Raw genomic sequence first — 12,504 nt, 5'->3', positions numbered from 1 at the left:
CGGGCCCGGGCGGGGGTCCCGAGCCACCGCCCTCCTCGCCGGCATCCGAGTCTCATTTCCTGCTTTTTCAGTCTCCTTGGGGAGGGGCGGGTGGGTCTGGATGAATTGTCTCAGGGCCCCCCGATGAGGCGACCTGGGCGGCCCTGCCCTTTTTAGAGGGTCCCCTCGGGGCCCGGTGGGGAAGGGGTTGTCTTTGCATGGGTGGGGGACTTCCCGAGTCTGCCGGGACCATGACCTGAACTGTGGGAGCGGGACGTGTCCGAAGCCCAAGAACCAGCTCATCTGAGCCGCCCCCTCCCCGGCCAGCATGGTAAGTGGGATTGGAGCCCCTTTCCCTCCTGGGGTGCCCTACCGGAGGGGTGAGAATGGGCCCCGGGGTTGCTGAACCATCGCTACTCTCCCCATGGCGGGGAGAGGCGCGTGCGGAGCCTGGCCGGTGACACATGCGTGCAGAGTGTGCAGCCCCGGCCCTGTGCTCCCATCCCCCCAGGGATGATGGCTCAGGCCTGGGAGGGCCCTGGGAGCGCTGTAGGCACAACCCTTGCATCTGGTGTTTGCCTCCTGCAGCTCCTCCGGACAATAACTATCGTTTATTGAGGGCTTACTACTTGGCAAGGCCCTGCGCGAAGTGATTGGCGTGCAGTAGTATTTAATGATCACACCAATCCTCTGTTCGGAAGTGGGGAGACCGAGGCACGGAGCAATTCATTCTCCAGCTCAAGGTCAAGCGACTTTTTAACAGTGTTAAGATTTGAACCTAGGCATCTCTAATACACTTAGAGAGCTGGGTGATTGTAGGAGAAACGTCTCATCCAGGTGTAGGTTTATATATGGAGAAACAGAGAGGGATTTACAGAGGTCACTTGCGCAGGTGATGGCAAGGTCAGGAATGGTCAGGATCTTTTGACACTGAGGCTGCTATTCTACATGCTCTGAACTCTGCTGAAGATACCTTCCACGTTTTCTAGACCGATAGATACTTTCACTACTCCCCTAAATGTGTGTACCCACATCTCTTTGTTAAGCATTTGTCTTTTTGCTCTTGTAATTATTTCTGAGCCTTATCCATCTATTGCGGTAGACACAGCTCCCTCAAAGACCAAATTGTCTGAACCCCTTATCTGCCCCAGCTCTTGGCACATAGTAAGCCCTTAGTGAGTACTGGATCACCCAGCCTGTGGTTGAACACCTCGAGGGGTGGAGCTGTTCTCCTCAGTTTCACCCATTTTACCCCTGCCAAGTTAGTGGTATAATAGAGAAAGGGACATAGCTGTAGTTTTCGTGATACAGACCTTAAGGCCTGTGGAATTTTCGAAACATTCAAAGGGCCTGTGGGTAGTGTGTAGGTCCTGAGATATGGAGCTTACAGCCAGCTGGATAAAGTACACCATTAATGCTGAGCAGCACCGTACAGTATATGCTGTACGTATAGTGTATGTGTTTTATTATTACTATTTTTTTGAGACAGAGTCTTGCTTTGTTTCTTAGGCTGGAGTGCAGTGGCACATTCATGGCTCACTGCAGCCTCGACCTCCTGGGCTTAAGCAGCCCGCCCACCTTAGCCTCCCAAATAGCTGGGACTACAGGTGTGCGCCACCATGCCTGGCTAATTTTTTGTGCAGATGAGGTCTCACCATGTTTCCCAGGCTGGTCTTGAACTCCTGAGCTCAAGTGATCCGTCCTCCTCAGCCTCCCAAAGTGCTGGGATTACAGGCGTGAGCCACCATGTACAGCTGAGTCTATATATTTTAACATATGTATTACAGAGTATGAATTGTGCAAATCAGTTAAGCTCTCAGTTCCAATTTCCTCAACTATGAAATTTGGGGATAGGAATTATCTAAATAATAGTCTAGAGGTATGAGGTATAGCATTTAGTGCCTGATGAAAGTAGCACTCATTCCTTCCTTCATTTATTCTTTCAGTATACTTTTTTTTTTTTTTGAGATGGAGTTTAGCTCTTGTTGCCCAGGCTGGAGTGCAGTGGTGCAGTTCAGCTCACTGCAACTTCTGCTTCCTGGGTTCAAGTGATTCTCCTGCCTCAGCTTCCTGAGTAGCTGGGATTATAGGCATGCGCCACCACGCCCGGCTATATTTTGTGTTTTTAGTAGAGATGGGGTTTCACCATTTTGGTCAGGCTGGTCTCGAACTCCTGACCTCAGGTGATCCACCCGCTTCAGCCTCCCAAAGTGCTGGAATTACAGGCATGAGCCACCATGCCCGGCCTCAATATACTTTTTAAGTTGTGTTTTTTTAATTGTAGTAAAATATACATAATTAAAATTTGGCATTTTAACCATTTTTAAGTGTGCTGTTCAGTGACATTAAGAACATTACATTGTTTTGCAGCCATCACCACCATCTATCTCCAAAGATTTTTTTCCCAAAACAACCTATACCCCTCTTTTTTCAGTTTCTCCCCCACCCAACTTTAGTTTCTCTTTCTATGAATTTGACTACTTTAGGTAGTTCATATAAGTGGAGTCATGCAGTATTTGGCCTGTTGTGACTGGCGTATTTCACATGGTACAGTGTTCTCGAGTTTCATCCATGTCATGGCGTGTGTCAGACCTTCCTTCCTTTTGAAGGCTGAATTCCATTGTGTGTATGTGCTACATTTTGTATATCCTTTCATCCTTCAGTGGATACCTGGGTTGCTTCCACCCTTTGGCTATTGTGAATAATACTGCTGTGAATATGGGTGTATAGATCTTACAAGTGAATTTTCAGTAGCCACCATATACCAGGGCCTAGGGCATGTACAGATGAACAAGACACACGTTCCTCCCCTTGGGAAACTTATAGCATTGCTTTAGGACCCTTGGACAGAATTTTGTTATTGACTGAGCTAGCCCAGCACCCTTGTATTCAGGTTTCATTTTAGTTGACAGTCAGTAGAGCATCATGGGAATGACCACCTTTGAGTAATGAACTGTAAAGTAGTTGGCTTCATGAACCCCATGTGCATTTTTTCTGAGGTATATTGCAAGTCAAAGTTTTTGTCACCTAGATCTCAGTTATTTAAGTACACAGGGGGTGGCCATAGTTGATGTGAATAGGATTGTCCTTTTTGTGTCACTTGACACAGTAGTTCATCTGTAGGTATCCCAGGGTCAGGAGCTTGGGTGGGGTAGGCCCTGTCCCCCAAAGGTAAGGAAACTATTGCCTGGCTGGTGTCTTACAGGCGGAGGGTCTTTACCCTGGGATCCCAGCTCTTTAATTCCAGGAAATTATTTCCTCTCCATTTCTTGCTGACTTAACATTTTTACTTTTAAGGGTATTAGTTGGCATAAGTTTGAGCCTTTTAATATCTTCTTTTAAATCTTCAACTCTAATAAGACTTGAAAGTGGCGTAATGTGATAAAGACTACCACTTATTAAGCATCTTTGATGTGCTGGCTATTCTTCACTCATTATTTTTTTTTTCTCTCTTTTTTTTTTGAGATGGAGTCTCGCTCTGTCATCCAGGCTGGAGTGCAGTGACGCAGTCTTGGATCACTACAACCTCTGCCTCCTGGATTCAAATGATGCTCCAGCCTTAGCCTCCCGAGTAGCTGGGATTACAGGCATCTGCCATCACTCCCGGCTAGTTTTTTTTTTTTTTTTTTTTATTTTTAGTAGAGATGGGGTTTCACCAGGTTGGCCAGGCTGGTCTCAAACTCCTGACCTCAGGTGATCCAGTCGCCTCGGCCTCCCAAAGTTCTGGTATTATAGGCGTGAGCCTCTGCGCCTGACCTACTTTTTCGCTTAGACATTCAGCATCAGTAAACTCCACCAACTCTGCTAGGTTCCACTATGGCTGTTCCTGCTGGAGTGGGAGATGGACAGACCTGTTCTAGGATTCCTGGTTGACAAATGGTGGAGTTGGCATTTAGACCCCAAGTGCTCTACTCCGGAGCCTGTGCTCTTTTGGTGCCGCTTTGTGGGAAGGAAGATCAGGAGAGTCCTCCACCTGTATTTTGTTTACTTAGAGAGATAGTGGTGGGGCATAGGGAGCATGGGGAATTTCGCTTACACTATCCCTCTTGACCTTCACATTCAGAACCAGTTTAAAAAGATTTATAGTTGCAGTATAGAATTACAGGAAGAGCTAGCATACTTTAACTGAATTTGATTAAATCATTTTTGGTTGCATTCCCATGGATTCTTAAGTGGTGTGACATGTTAGAGGTTCCCACTATTTTGCTGAGAAATTGTTACTTAGTATTGAGTGAGCTGTTGCTTAGTATGAAAATTGTGTGCAAAATTGAGTTCTTTTTTAGTTGCTTAGAAATTGAATTGCCTGCTAAGGTTTCTTTTCTTTTTTCTGTTTTTTTTTTGAGACGATGTCTTGCTCTTTCACCTAGGCCGGAGTGCAGTGGCGCGATCTCGGCTCACTGCAACCCCTGCCTCCCAGGTTCAAGTGATTCTCCTGCCTCAGCCTCCTGAGTAGCTGGGATTACAGGCATCCACCACCATACCTGGCTAATTTTTGTATTTTTTAATAGAGGTAGGGTTTCACCACGTTGGTCAGGCTGGTCTCAAACTCCAGACCTCAGGTGATCCGCCTGCCTCGGCCTCCCAAAGTGCTGGGATTACAGGTGGGAGCCACCGCACCTGGCCTTATTTTGTTAATATCAATTACCATGAGTGGCCCCTATAATGGAGGCAGAATCAGAACTGAACTTTAGCCACTCGCATGGCATGTCATCTACTTATTCACCTACAGCATTGCATTGTACCCCTGAGAGGTAGGAAGAAGACTTGGTGCAGGGAGATGGCAGGGAAAGGTTCAGTGGTACCCAGAGGTTTTGTATGTCAGTCACAGCATTAGAGATAGTCTGGAGAAAAAATTACCTTTCAAGAAATGACTTGAATAGCTTCTGAAAAAATTAGTGTATGATATGGTTCAAATCACCTGATAAAACCAAAATGTGGTCAGCAAAATTAATGTAGTATAAATAAATAAGTAGATTAAGCCAGAGTTTTTGTTATTGGTTTTTATTTTTATTGTATATTTATTTTTTGAGACAGGGTCTTACTCTGTTGTCCAGGCTGGGGTGCAGCACCTCAGTCACAGCTCACAGCAGCCTCAATCTCCTGGTCTCAAGCAATCTTGCCACCTCAGCCTCCTCAGTAGCTGGGACTACAGGCCCATGCCACCATGCCCAGCTAACTGTTTTATTTTTATTTTTTGTAGCGAGTGGGGGTTGCTTTGTTTCCCAGCCTAGTCTTGAACTTCTGACCTCAAGCAGTCCTCTTGCCTCAGCCTCCCAAAGTGCTAGGATTACAGGAGTGAGCCACTACACTAGGCCAAATAATCATGAAATAATGTATTGACTTCTTGCTATGAAGTTTACAACCCTAGGTGCTGTGGTTACAATATAACAATATAATAGTTAATATGTATGTGTGTGTGTGTGTATGTATATGTATGTGTATATATTGCTTTCTGTATGCCAGGGATCTTCCATCTATGACCCATTTCCCATCCCAAACAACTCCAGGAGGTAGAGGCAGTTTTTTTTTTTTTTTCTTTTTTGAGACAGTCTTGCTCTGTCACCTAAGCTGGAGTGCAATGGTGTGATCTCGGTTCACTGCGGTCTCCACCTCCTGGGTTCAAGTGATTCTCCTGCCTCAGCCTCCTGAGTAGCTTGGACTAGAGGTGCGCACCACCACGCCTGGATAATTTTTGTATTTTTAGTAGAGATGGGGTTTCGCCATGTTGGCCAGGCTGGTCTTGAACTCCTGACCTCAGATAATCCACCCGTCTGGGCCTCCCAAAGTGCTGGGATTATAGGCGTGAACCACTGTGTCTGGCTTAAAGGCAGTTTTAATTTCACGTTTTATAGCTGACATTCAGTGCACTGAGAGGTTAGGCAACTTCCCAAGGTCACACAGCGAGTCAGTGCTCATACCCGTTACACTTCCAGGGTAATATTTAGTACTGCCCCTGCCCTCTGGGAGTCAGTTTAGTGGGGAAGATAAGACAACATACTCTGAAAACACAAGAGACTGTGATACAGGTGATAGTAGAAGAATGTGTTGATGCAAAGGGGCATTGGTACAAAGATTGCATAGGTACCGACCTGAGAGAGATTGGCTGAGAAGAGTCAGGGAAGTCTTCCCAGGAGGGGATATTTGAGTCTTGAAGGATAAAGAAGAGTTTGACACTGGGACAAAGAAAGGGCCTTTTAAGTGAAAGTTTCTTGCAGACAGTTACAAAGGTCAGATATATAGCAACAAAGATAATAGGAAATGATAAGTGTGAAGTGAGAGTGAAGGAAATAAACGTTTGTTGGGTGCGTAGGACTTTCTAGGGCTTTATATGCATAGCTATGCACATATATACATATGGTACACAAACATGATTCTTTTTTTTAATCTGAAACCGTAACTCCTACTTTCCTGGCCAGTTATTGCTCTATTTCTCTGTTCCCCTTTGCAACAAAACCCCAGGAAAGAGTGGCCTGTACTTGGTCTCTAATTCCTCACTTTCCCTTTCGCTCATTAATTTTAGACATAGGCTCTCGCTCTGTCGCCCAGGCTAGAGTGCAGTGGAGTGACCATAGTTCACAGCAGCCTCGAACTCCTGGGCTCAAGGGATCCCCCTGCTTAGGCCTCCCAAAATGCTGGGATTATAGGTGTGAACCCCCACACCTGGCATTATTCTCTTTTAATCTCACTTATCAAGGTCCCTCCCACCAGTGTTGCTAAATCCAGTGGTTAGCTCCCATTCCCCATCTTATTGGATCTGTCAGTAGCATCAGACAAGTTGAGTACCCCGTCTGCAGTTCAGCCTTTCGTCACTTGGCTGCTGAGACACTAAGGTGTGTTCTTCATTTTCCTCCTGTAGTGCAGGTTGTTTCTCATCTCATAGCCGGAACACTCTAGGCCTCGAACTTAGTGTCTTAATCCGGACACCTATAATCCAACATCTCTCTCCTCAGCTCCGATTCTTTAGTCTCCAGCTGCCTGCTTGACATCCAAGCTGGTTTGTGAGACGACGGGTCACATCTCCCCTCTAGCTCGGCTCCTTTAGCTCTAGCTCGGCTCCTTTAGCTCTCCCTGGCTTTGCTGCAGCTCCCTTGGCCTTCTTACTGCTCTTCAGACCTTTTGGGCATGTTCCTGCTCCAGGCCTTTGGCCTGGCTCCCTGCCTCTGCTTGGACCATGCTCTCCCTGAGAATCTGCTTGACTAAACCTTTTAAGCCTCAAGAGTCACTTTTCCAGTGGGGCCTGTCATCACCACCCTGTTTAAAATGGTGATGCCACTTCAGCACTTCCAGTCCCTCACATCCTGCTTTACCTCTTTTTGTACAATTTTTTAACATTTTATATACTCTGTTATTAATGAGGTCGTTATTTTGTTGTCTCCTGCTAAAATGTTAGCTCTGTAAAGCTAGGGAATCTCTCATTTTTTTTTTTTTTCATGTATCCCAAGAGTCTAGAGCAATTCTTGGCATAGTGGGCAATTAAATTGTGGTAGGGATGTTGTTGAGGTCTTGTGTGTTCAAAGGGAGCTTTAGGGAGGGAGTAAACTAGGCTCTCTAGCATGGATAGAAGTTTTGGAAGAGAAGGGTTTGAAGAAGCAGTTGGAGAGAAGGCTATCGAGGTAGTTTGTGGCTAGATGATGGAGGGTCTCCACTACTACCCTAGGGAGTTTGGCTTTCTTTTTTTGGATGATTTTTCCTTAAAGGAAACTCAATCTGCTGTGTGTAGGTTAGTTGCAGGAAACCAGATGTTACACCATGCCTGTGTGGATGTGACAAGGGCCTGCCTGTTCTTGCATGTGTAATTAGTGGTTGAGAGGAAGACCTGGGCAAGGGAGTTGTCACTTAAAACTGATTCCAGAGTTAAGAGATGAGGAAGAAGGAAAAGCACAAGCTGATTTTGGAAGCCTGTAGCCTGGTGATTGGGAGTAGTAGAAAGTTTTAATCAGTTGGTGATTTGGATTTGGTAGGAATGGAAGCGATAACAGGTAAATTGATGGGAAGAGATGACAGGAGATGGGCCATGTGCTGATGAAATATGGGACGTGGCTATCTCTGTAGGTAGGTGAACAGTTGTGGCACTGTGGAGATGAAGGTAGTTGGCCCTGGGCAACTCATGTTGCCCAGGCTGGCCTTGAGCCACTGGGCTCAAGTGATCCTCCAGCCTCAGCCTCCCAAAGTGATAGGATTATAGGCGTGAGCCATTGTGCCCGGCCAGCAGACTGACTTTTTTTCTTCACTGCTTTTCAAGATTATGTGTATCCTGTGTGTGCTGAGTTCTGTTTAATGCATATTTTCAATCCTTAGGTCATTTGACCTCTCTGTGTGGCCTTTGGCAGCCACTGATCTCCTTTTCTTCCCTTGAAACACTTTTCTTCTTGGCTCCTGTGGCATCCATGATATTAGTCTCTTGGTTTAGCCTCCTGTGGCTTCAGCTATGACCCGTGTACCAGTGAAAACTAAACCCTTACCAGCTGTAGATATCCAGTGTTCTGACAACATCAAATTGAATGTGTCTTAAACCAAATCCATCATCTTCCTCTCAGTTTAGTGCCTCCTCTGCTGTGCCCTGATTCTGTTAATGACCTCATTTTCTAACTAGTCAAACGATTAACCTGAGTCATCTTTAACTTCCTCTTCTACAAGCCCCCCTGCTTCCAGACCTGTTGATGCTGCTGCTAACTTATCTGTGTCCTGACCCTGACCTTTCCCTCCATTCCCTCTGCTTTGATCAGGCTGTCATTGTCTCTTGCTTTGGTTGTTGCTATCATGACCAGTCCTCTTCCAGGTTCTGCGTCCCTGTGTCCATCTTCCGTACTGCTGAGCTGCCTTCTAGAGTTCAGGTGTGATCATGCCACGTGAACCCCAGTCATTCAGAGCAGAGGGTTCCCACTGTTGTTAGAGACCAAGTTTTCAACGTGGGCCCTGAATTTTAAGTTTCTTACTTACTTTGAGGTCTCTTAGTAAGGATGAAGATGGTTCATTAAATACTTAAAGTGATTTATTTGGAGTGTCTTTGAAAGACTTCCCAAATTACACCTTGTTTTCCAGCCACAGCAAGCTATTTGTCATTCCCAGAACACTCAGTGCACTTTCATACTTGTCTGCCTTTACTCATGCTGTTCCCTGTGCTCTAGTGCCCTTTTTTTTTCTTGCAAGTGAAACTTACGTGACATCTCAAGGTTGCCATAAACATTGCCTCTCTGAGGCTTTCCAGCTGCTAGTTTAACATAGGTTACCTTCCATTATAGTTTGGTATTTTTTGGCTTTTATTATTTTGAGTTATTTGTTTTTGTTAATATAAGAATGACAAGACTTCCTCCTCCTTCTCCTCCTCCTCCTCCTCCTCCTCCTCCTTCTTCTTATTATTTTTGAGACAGGGTCTTGCTCTGTTGCCCAGGTTGGAGTGCAGTGGCGCGATCTTGGCTCACTACAAGCTCCGCCTCCCGGGTTCAAGCGATCCTCCTGCCTCAGCCTCCCAAGTAGCTGGGACTGCAGGTGCACGCTGCCATGCCTGGCTAATTTTTTGTATTTTAAGTAGAGACGGGGTTTCACCATATTAACCAGGATGGTCTTGATCTCCTGACATCGTGATCCTCCCGCCTCGGCCTCCCAAAGTGCTGGGATTATAGGCATGAGCCACTGTGCCCAGCCAAGACTACATTCTTACAGTAAGTGTCAGACAGTTCAGAAGTTTCAAGAGCAAAATGTGGAACTCTTGCCTCCTTCCCTGTTCCCTCCTCCTCCTCCCCACTCCAAGCCTGGGAGTGAGGAGGATTAGTTCTTTCTCTTTAAGAGCCCATAGCAGAGTGCGTCTGACTCTGCTTTGCCTCTCTAGTGCCTAGTGAGCATTCAGCAGATACATGAGTAATTAAGAGTCAGGTGTAAAAATAAACCCAAGCAGGTCAGGGTGGGCCCTTGAGGTTAGTAAACGATAGTAGTAGTATTTGGAGAGGGTGGTAAGATTGAAATAGAGTATGAATGCAGTAAACACCTTGTATTTCCAAAATCCATGCAACCAGCAAGCTCAGATAACTGTATTTTTCACCCTGGTGGATGGAGATGGGTAGCAGGTGAGCAAGGGAAGTTGTTAGAACAAGTGCTGGGCGGGGGGGTGGTGTGCTTACTGGGGAGCCCCAAAGCTATTTGCTACTAGAAGAACCACGGAGGAACAATGAAAAGAGTAGGAGTGGGGTGAGGTGAGGTCCTTGTAGATCTTAACCAAAGAAAGACACAGGGCAGAGAAGTGAGGGGGTGAAAGAGGCTAATGGGAAGGGAAGGAAATGGGTGTAGAGGGAGAAAAGGTCTGTGTTTCATAATTGCACTCTGTGCAAGTTATCGTTAAGGGACTCTCATGCATACTACGTAGGGTCCTTGATTTAATCTCACAGCCACCCTGCCAGGTAGGTATTATGTTCCCATTTTATAGTTGAGGAGGATAAGGACGCTGAGGCCCAGGATGGGTAATGCTAAGTAACTTGTCCAAAGTTACCTACTGTTCTCTTCAGCTGGGCTAAGAAAATAAAAAAACAAAAAAACGGAAATCAGAATTACCTAGTGAGTTGACAGAGCCAGGATTCAGTTCTAAGATTCCAACTCCAAGGCCTGTGTTTTTTCTAGATCACTAGGTTTCTTTTTTATGATAAGGAGTCTTTATCTGTTGCCCAGGCTGGAGTGCAGTGGTGCGATCTTGGCTCACTGCACTCCAGCCTGGGTGACAGACAAGACTCTGTCTCAAAAAAAAAAGAGGGCACAGTGGTAGCTGGTCCATATTACAGGACATCAACAAAAAGGAAGATTGCTTGATTTCTTTGAGTTTCAATTCAGGTAAGCCCATTAGGCTTAGCATATACAATAGGTTCATTTCCATTAGAGCAGCCTACTGCTGTTTATATGAAGGTTATAATGAAAAAGATCTCTGGTCTAGGGCTCCCTGAAAAGTTAAAGGTGTTTTATGAGACAAATGGAGCTGGAAGAAAAATCGTTGGTTTCTAAACTGACCAAAAATCAGACCTGAGAAGTTCTGTCCTTTCCTTTCCCTTTCCCTTTCTTTTTTTGAGCTAGAGTCTCCCTCTGTTTTGCCCAGGCTGGGGCATAGTGGCGTGATCTTGGCTCACTACAACCTCTGCCTCTGGATTCAAGCGGTTCTCCTGCCTCAGCCTCCCAAGTTGCTGGGATTACAGGTGCCCACTACCATGCCTGGCTAATTTTTGTATTTTTAGTAGAGACAGGGTTTCACCATGTTGGGCAGGCTGGTCTCGAACTCCTGACCTCAGGTAATCCACCCGCCTTGGCCTCCCAAAGTGCTGGGATTATAGGAGTGAGCCACCATGCCTGGCCCAGGGAAGGCCTTTTAAAAAATTCATGAGGAGGCTAGATGCGGTGGCTCATGCCTGTAATCCCAGCACTTTGGGAGGCCAAGGTGGGCGGATCACAAGGTCAGGCGTTGGAGACCAGCCTGGCCAAATAAGTGAAACCCTATCGCTATTAAAAATACAAAAATTAGCCAGGTGTGGTGGCGGGTGCCTGTAATCTCAGCTACTTGGGAGGCTGAGGCAGGAGAATCACTTGAACCCAGGAGGTGGAGGTTGTAGTGAACTGAGATTGCACCATTGCACTTTAGCCTGGGTGACAGAACAAGACTCTGTGTCAAAAAAAAAAAAGGCCGGGCAAAGGCCGGGCACGGTGACTAATGCCTGTAATCCCAGCACTTTGGGAGGCCGAGGTGCGCAGATCACCTGAGGTCAGGAGTTTGAGACCAGCCTGACCAACATGGCGAGACCTGTCTCTACTAAAAAAATACAAAAATTAGCTGGATGTGGTGGCGTGCTGCACCTGTAATCCCAGCTACTCAGAAAGCTGAGGTAGGAGAATTGCTTGAATCCGGGAGGCGGAGGTTGTAGTGAGCCAAGTGCTTTGTTATTGTCCAGGAAATTATTCATCCACATTTTGTTTTTAGAGAAGGATAAATTGAGTGATCTATCAAGGATTTTTTTATTTGTTTTTTTATGTCATCAGGACCTCCTGAGGCTGTGTCACAGGCTCATGTCCTTTTAAATAAAACATTTTTTATAAAAAGGGTTTATTTAATTTCGTTTTTTTGAGACGGAGTTTCACTCTTGTTGCCCAGGCTGGAGTGCAATGGCATGATCTCAGCTTACTGCAACCTCCGCCTTCTGGGTTCAAGCAATTCTCCTGCCTCAGCCTCAAGTAGCTGGGATTACATGCGGCACCACGCCCAGCTAATTTTTATATTTTTAGTAGAGACAGGATTTCACCATGTTGTCCAGGCTGGTCTCGAACTCTCAACCTCAGGTGATCTGCCCACCTTGGCCTCCCAAAGTGCTGGGATTACACATGTGAGCCACTGCGCCTGGCCGGATTTATTTATTTTAAGTATGTAATTTTGAGATAATGTAAGACTTATAGAAGAGTTGCAGAAATAGTATAGGGAGTTTTTGTATGCTCTTCTCCCATAGGTACTTACTAACAAACAAAAAACAAAACTGCAGCAGCCAAGCTCTCCAACATTTG

General features: G+C 45.9%; 1 protein-coding gene across 2 annotated transcripts in view; it reads left to right on the top strand.

The window, feature by feature from the left end:
• The first annotated feature begins 11 nt into the window (after positions 1-11).
• Positions 12-12,504, top strand: part of XPO6 (exportin 6) — a 119,821-nt gene continuing 107,328 nt past the window's right edge. For both annotated transcript variants that reach the window (XM_017848637.1, XM_017848636.1), the window contains exon 1: positions 12-310. In XM_017848637.1, the coding sequence (XP_017704126.1) occupies positions 308-310 (3 nt within the window). In that variant the 5' untranslated portion in view covers positions 12-307. The remainder of the gene's footprint in view (positions 311-12,504) is intronic.

Source organism: Rhinopithecus bieti, unplaced genomic scaffold (genome assembly GCF_001698545.2).
Source record: "Rhinopithecus bieti isolate Rb0 unplaced genomic scaffold, ASM169854v2 scaffold_31940, whole genome shotgun sequence".
Classification (NCBI taxonomy): domain Eukaryota; kingdom Metazoa; phylum Chordata; class Mammalia; order Primates; family Cercopithecidae; genus Rhinopithecus; species Rhinopithecus bieti.
The sequence above is the reverse complement of the archived record's forward strand: the minus strand, read 5'-3'. Positions and strand labels throughout refer to the sequence as shown.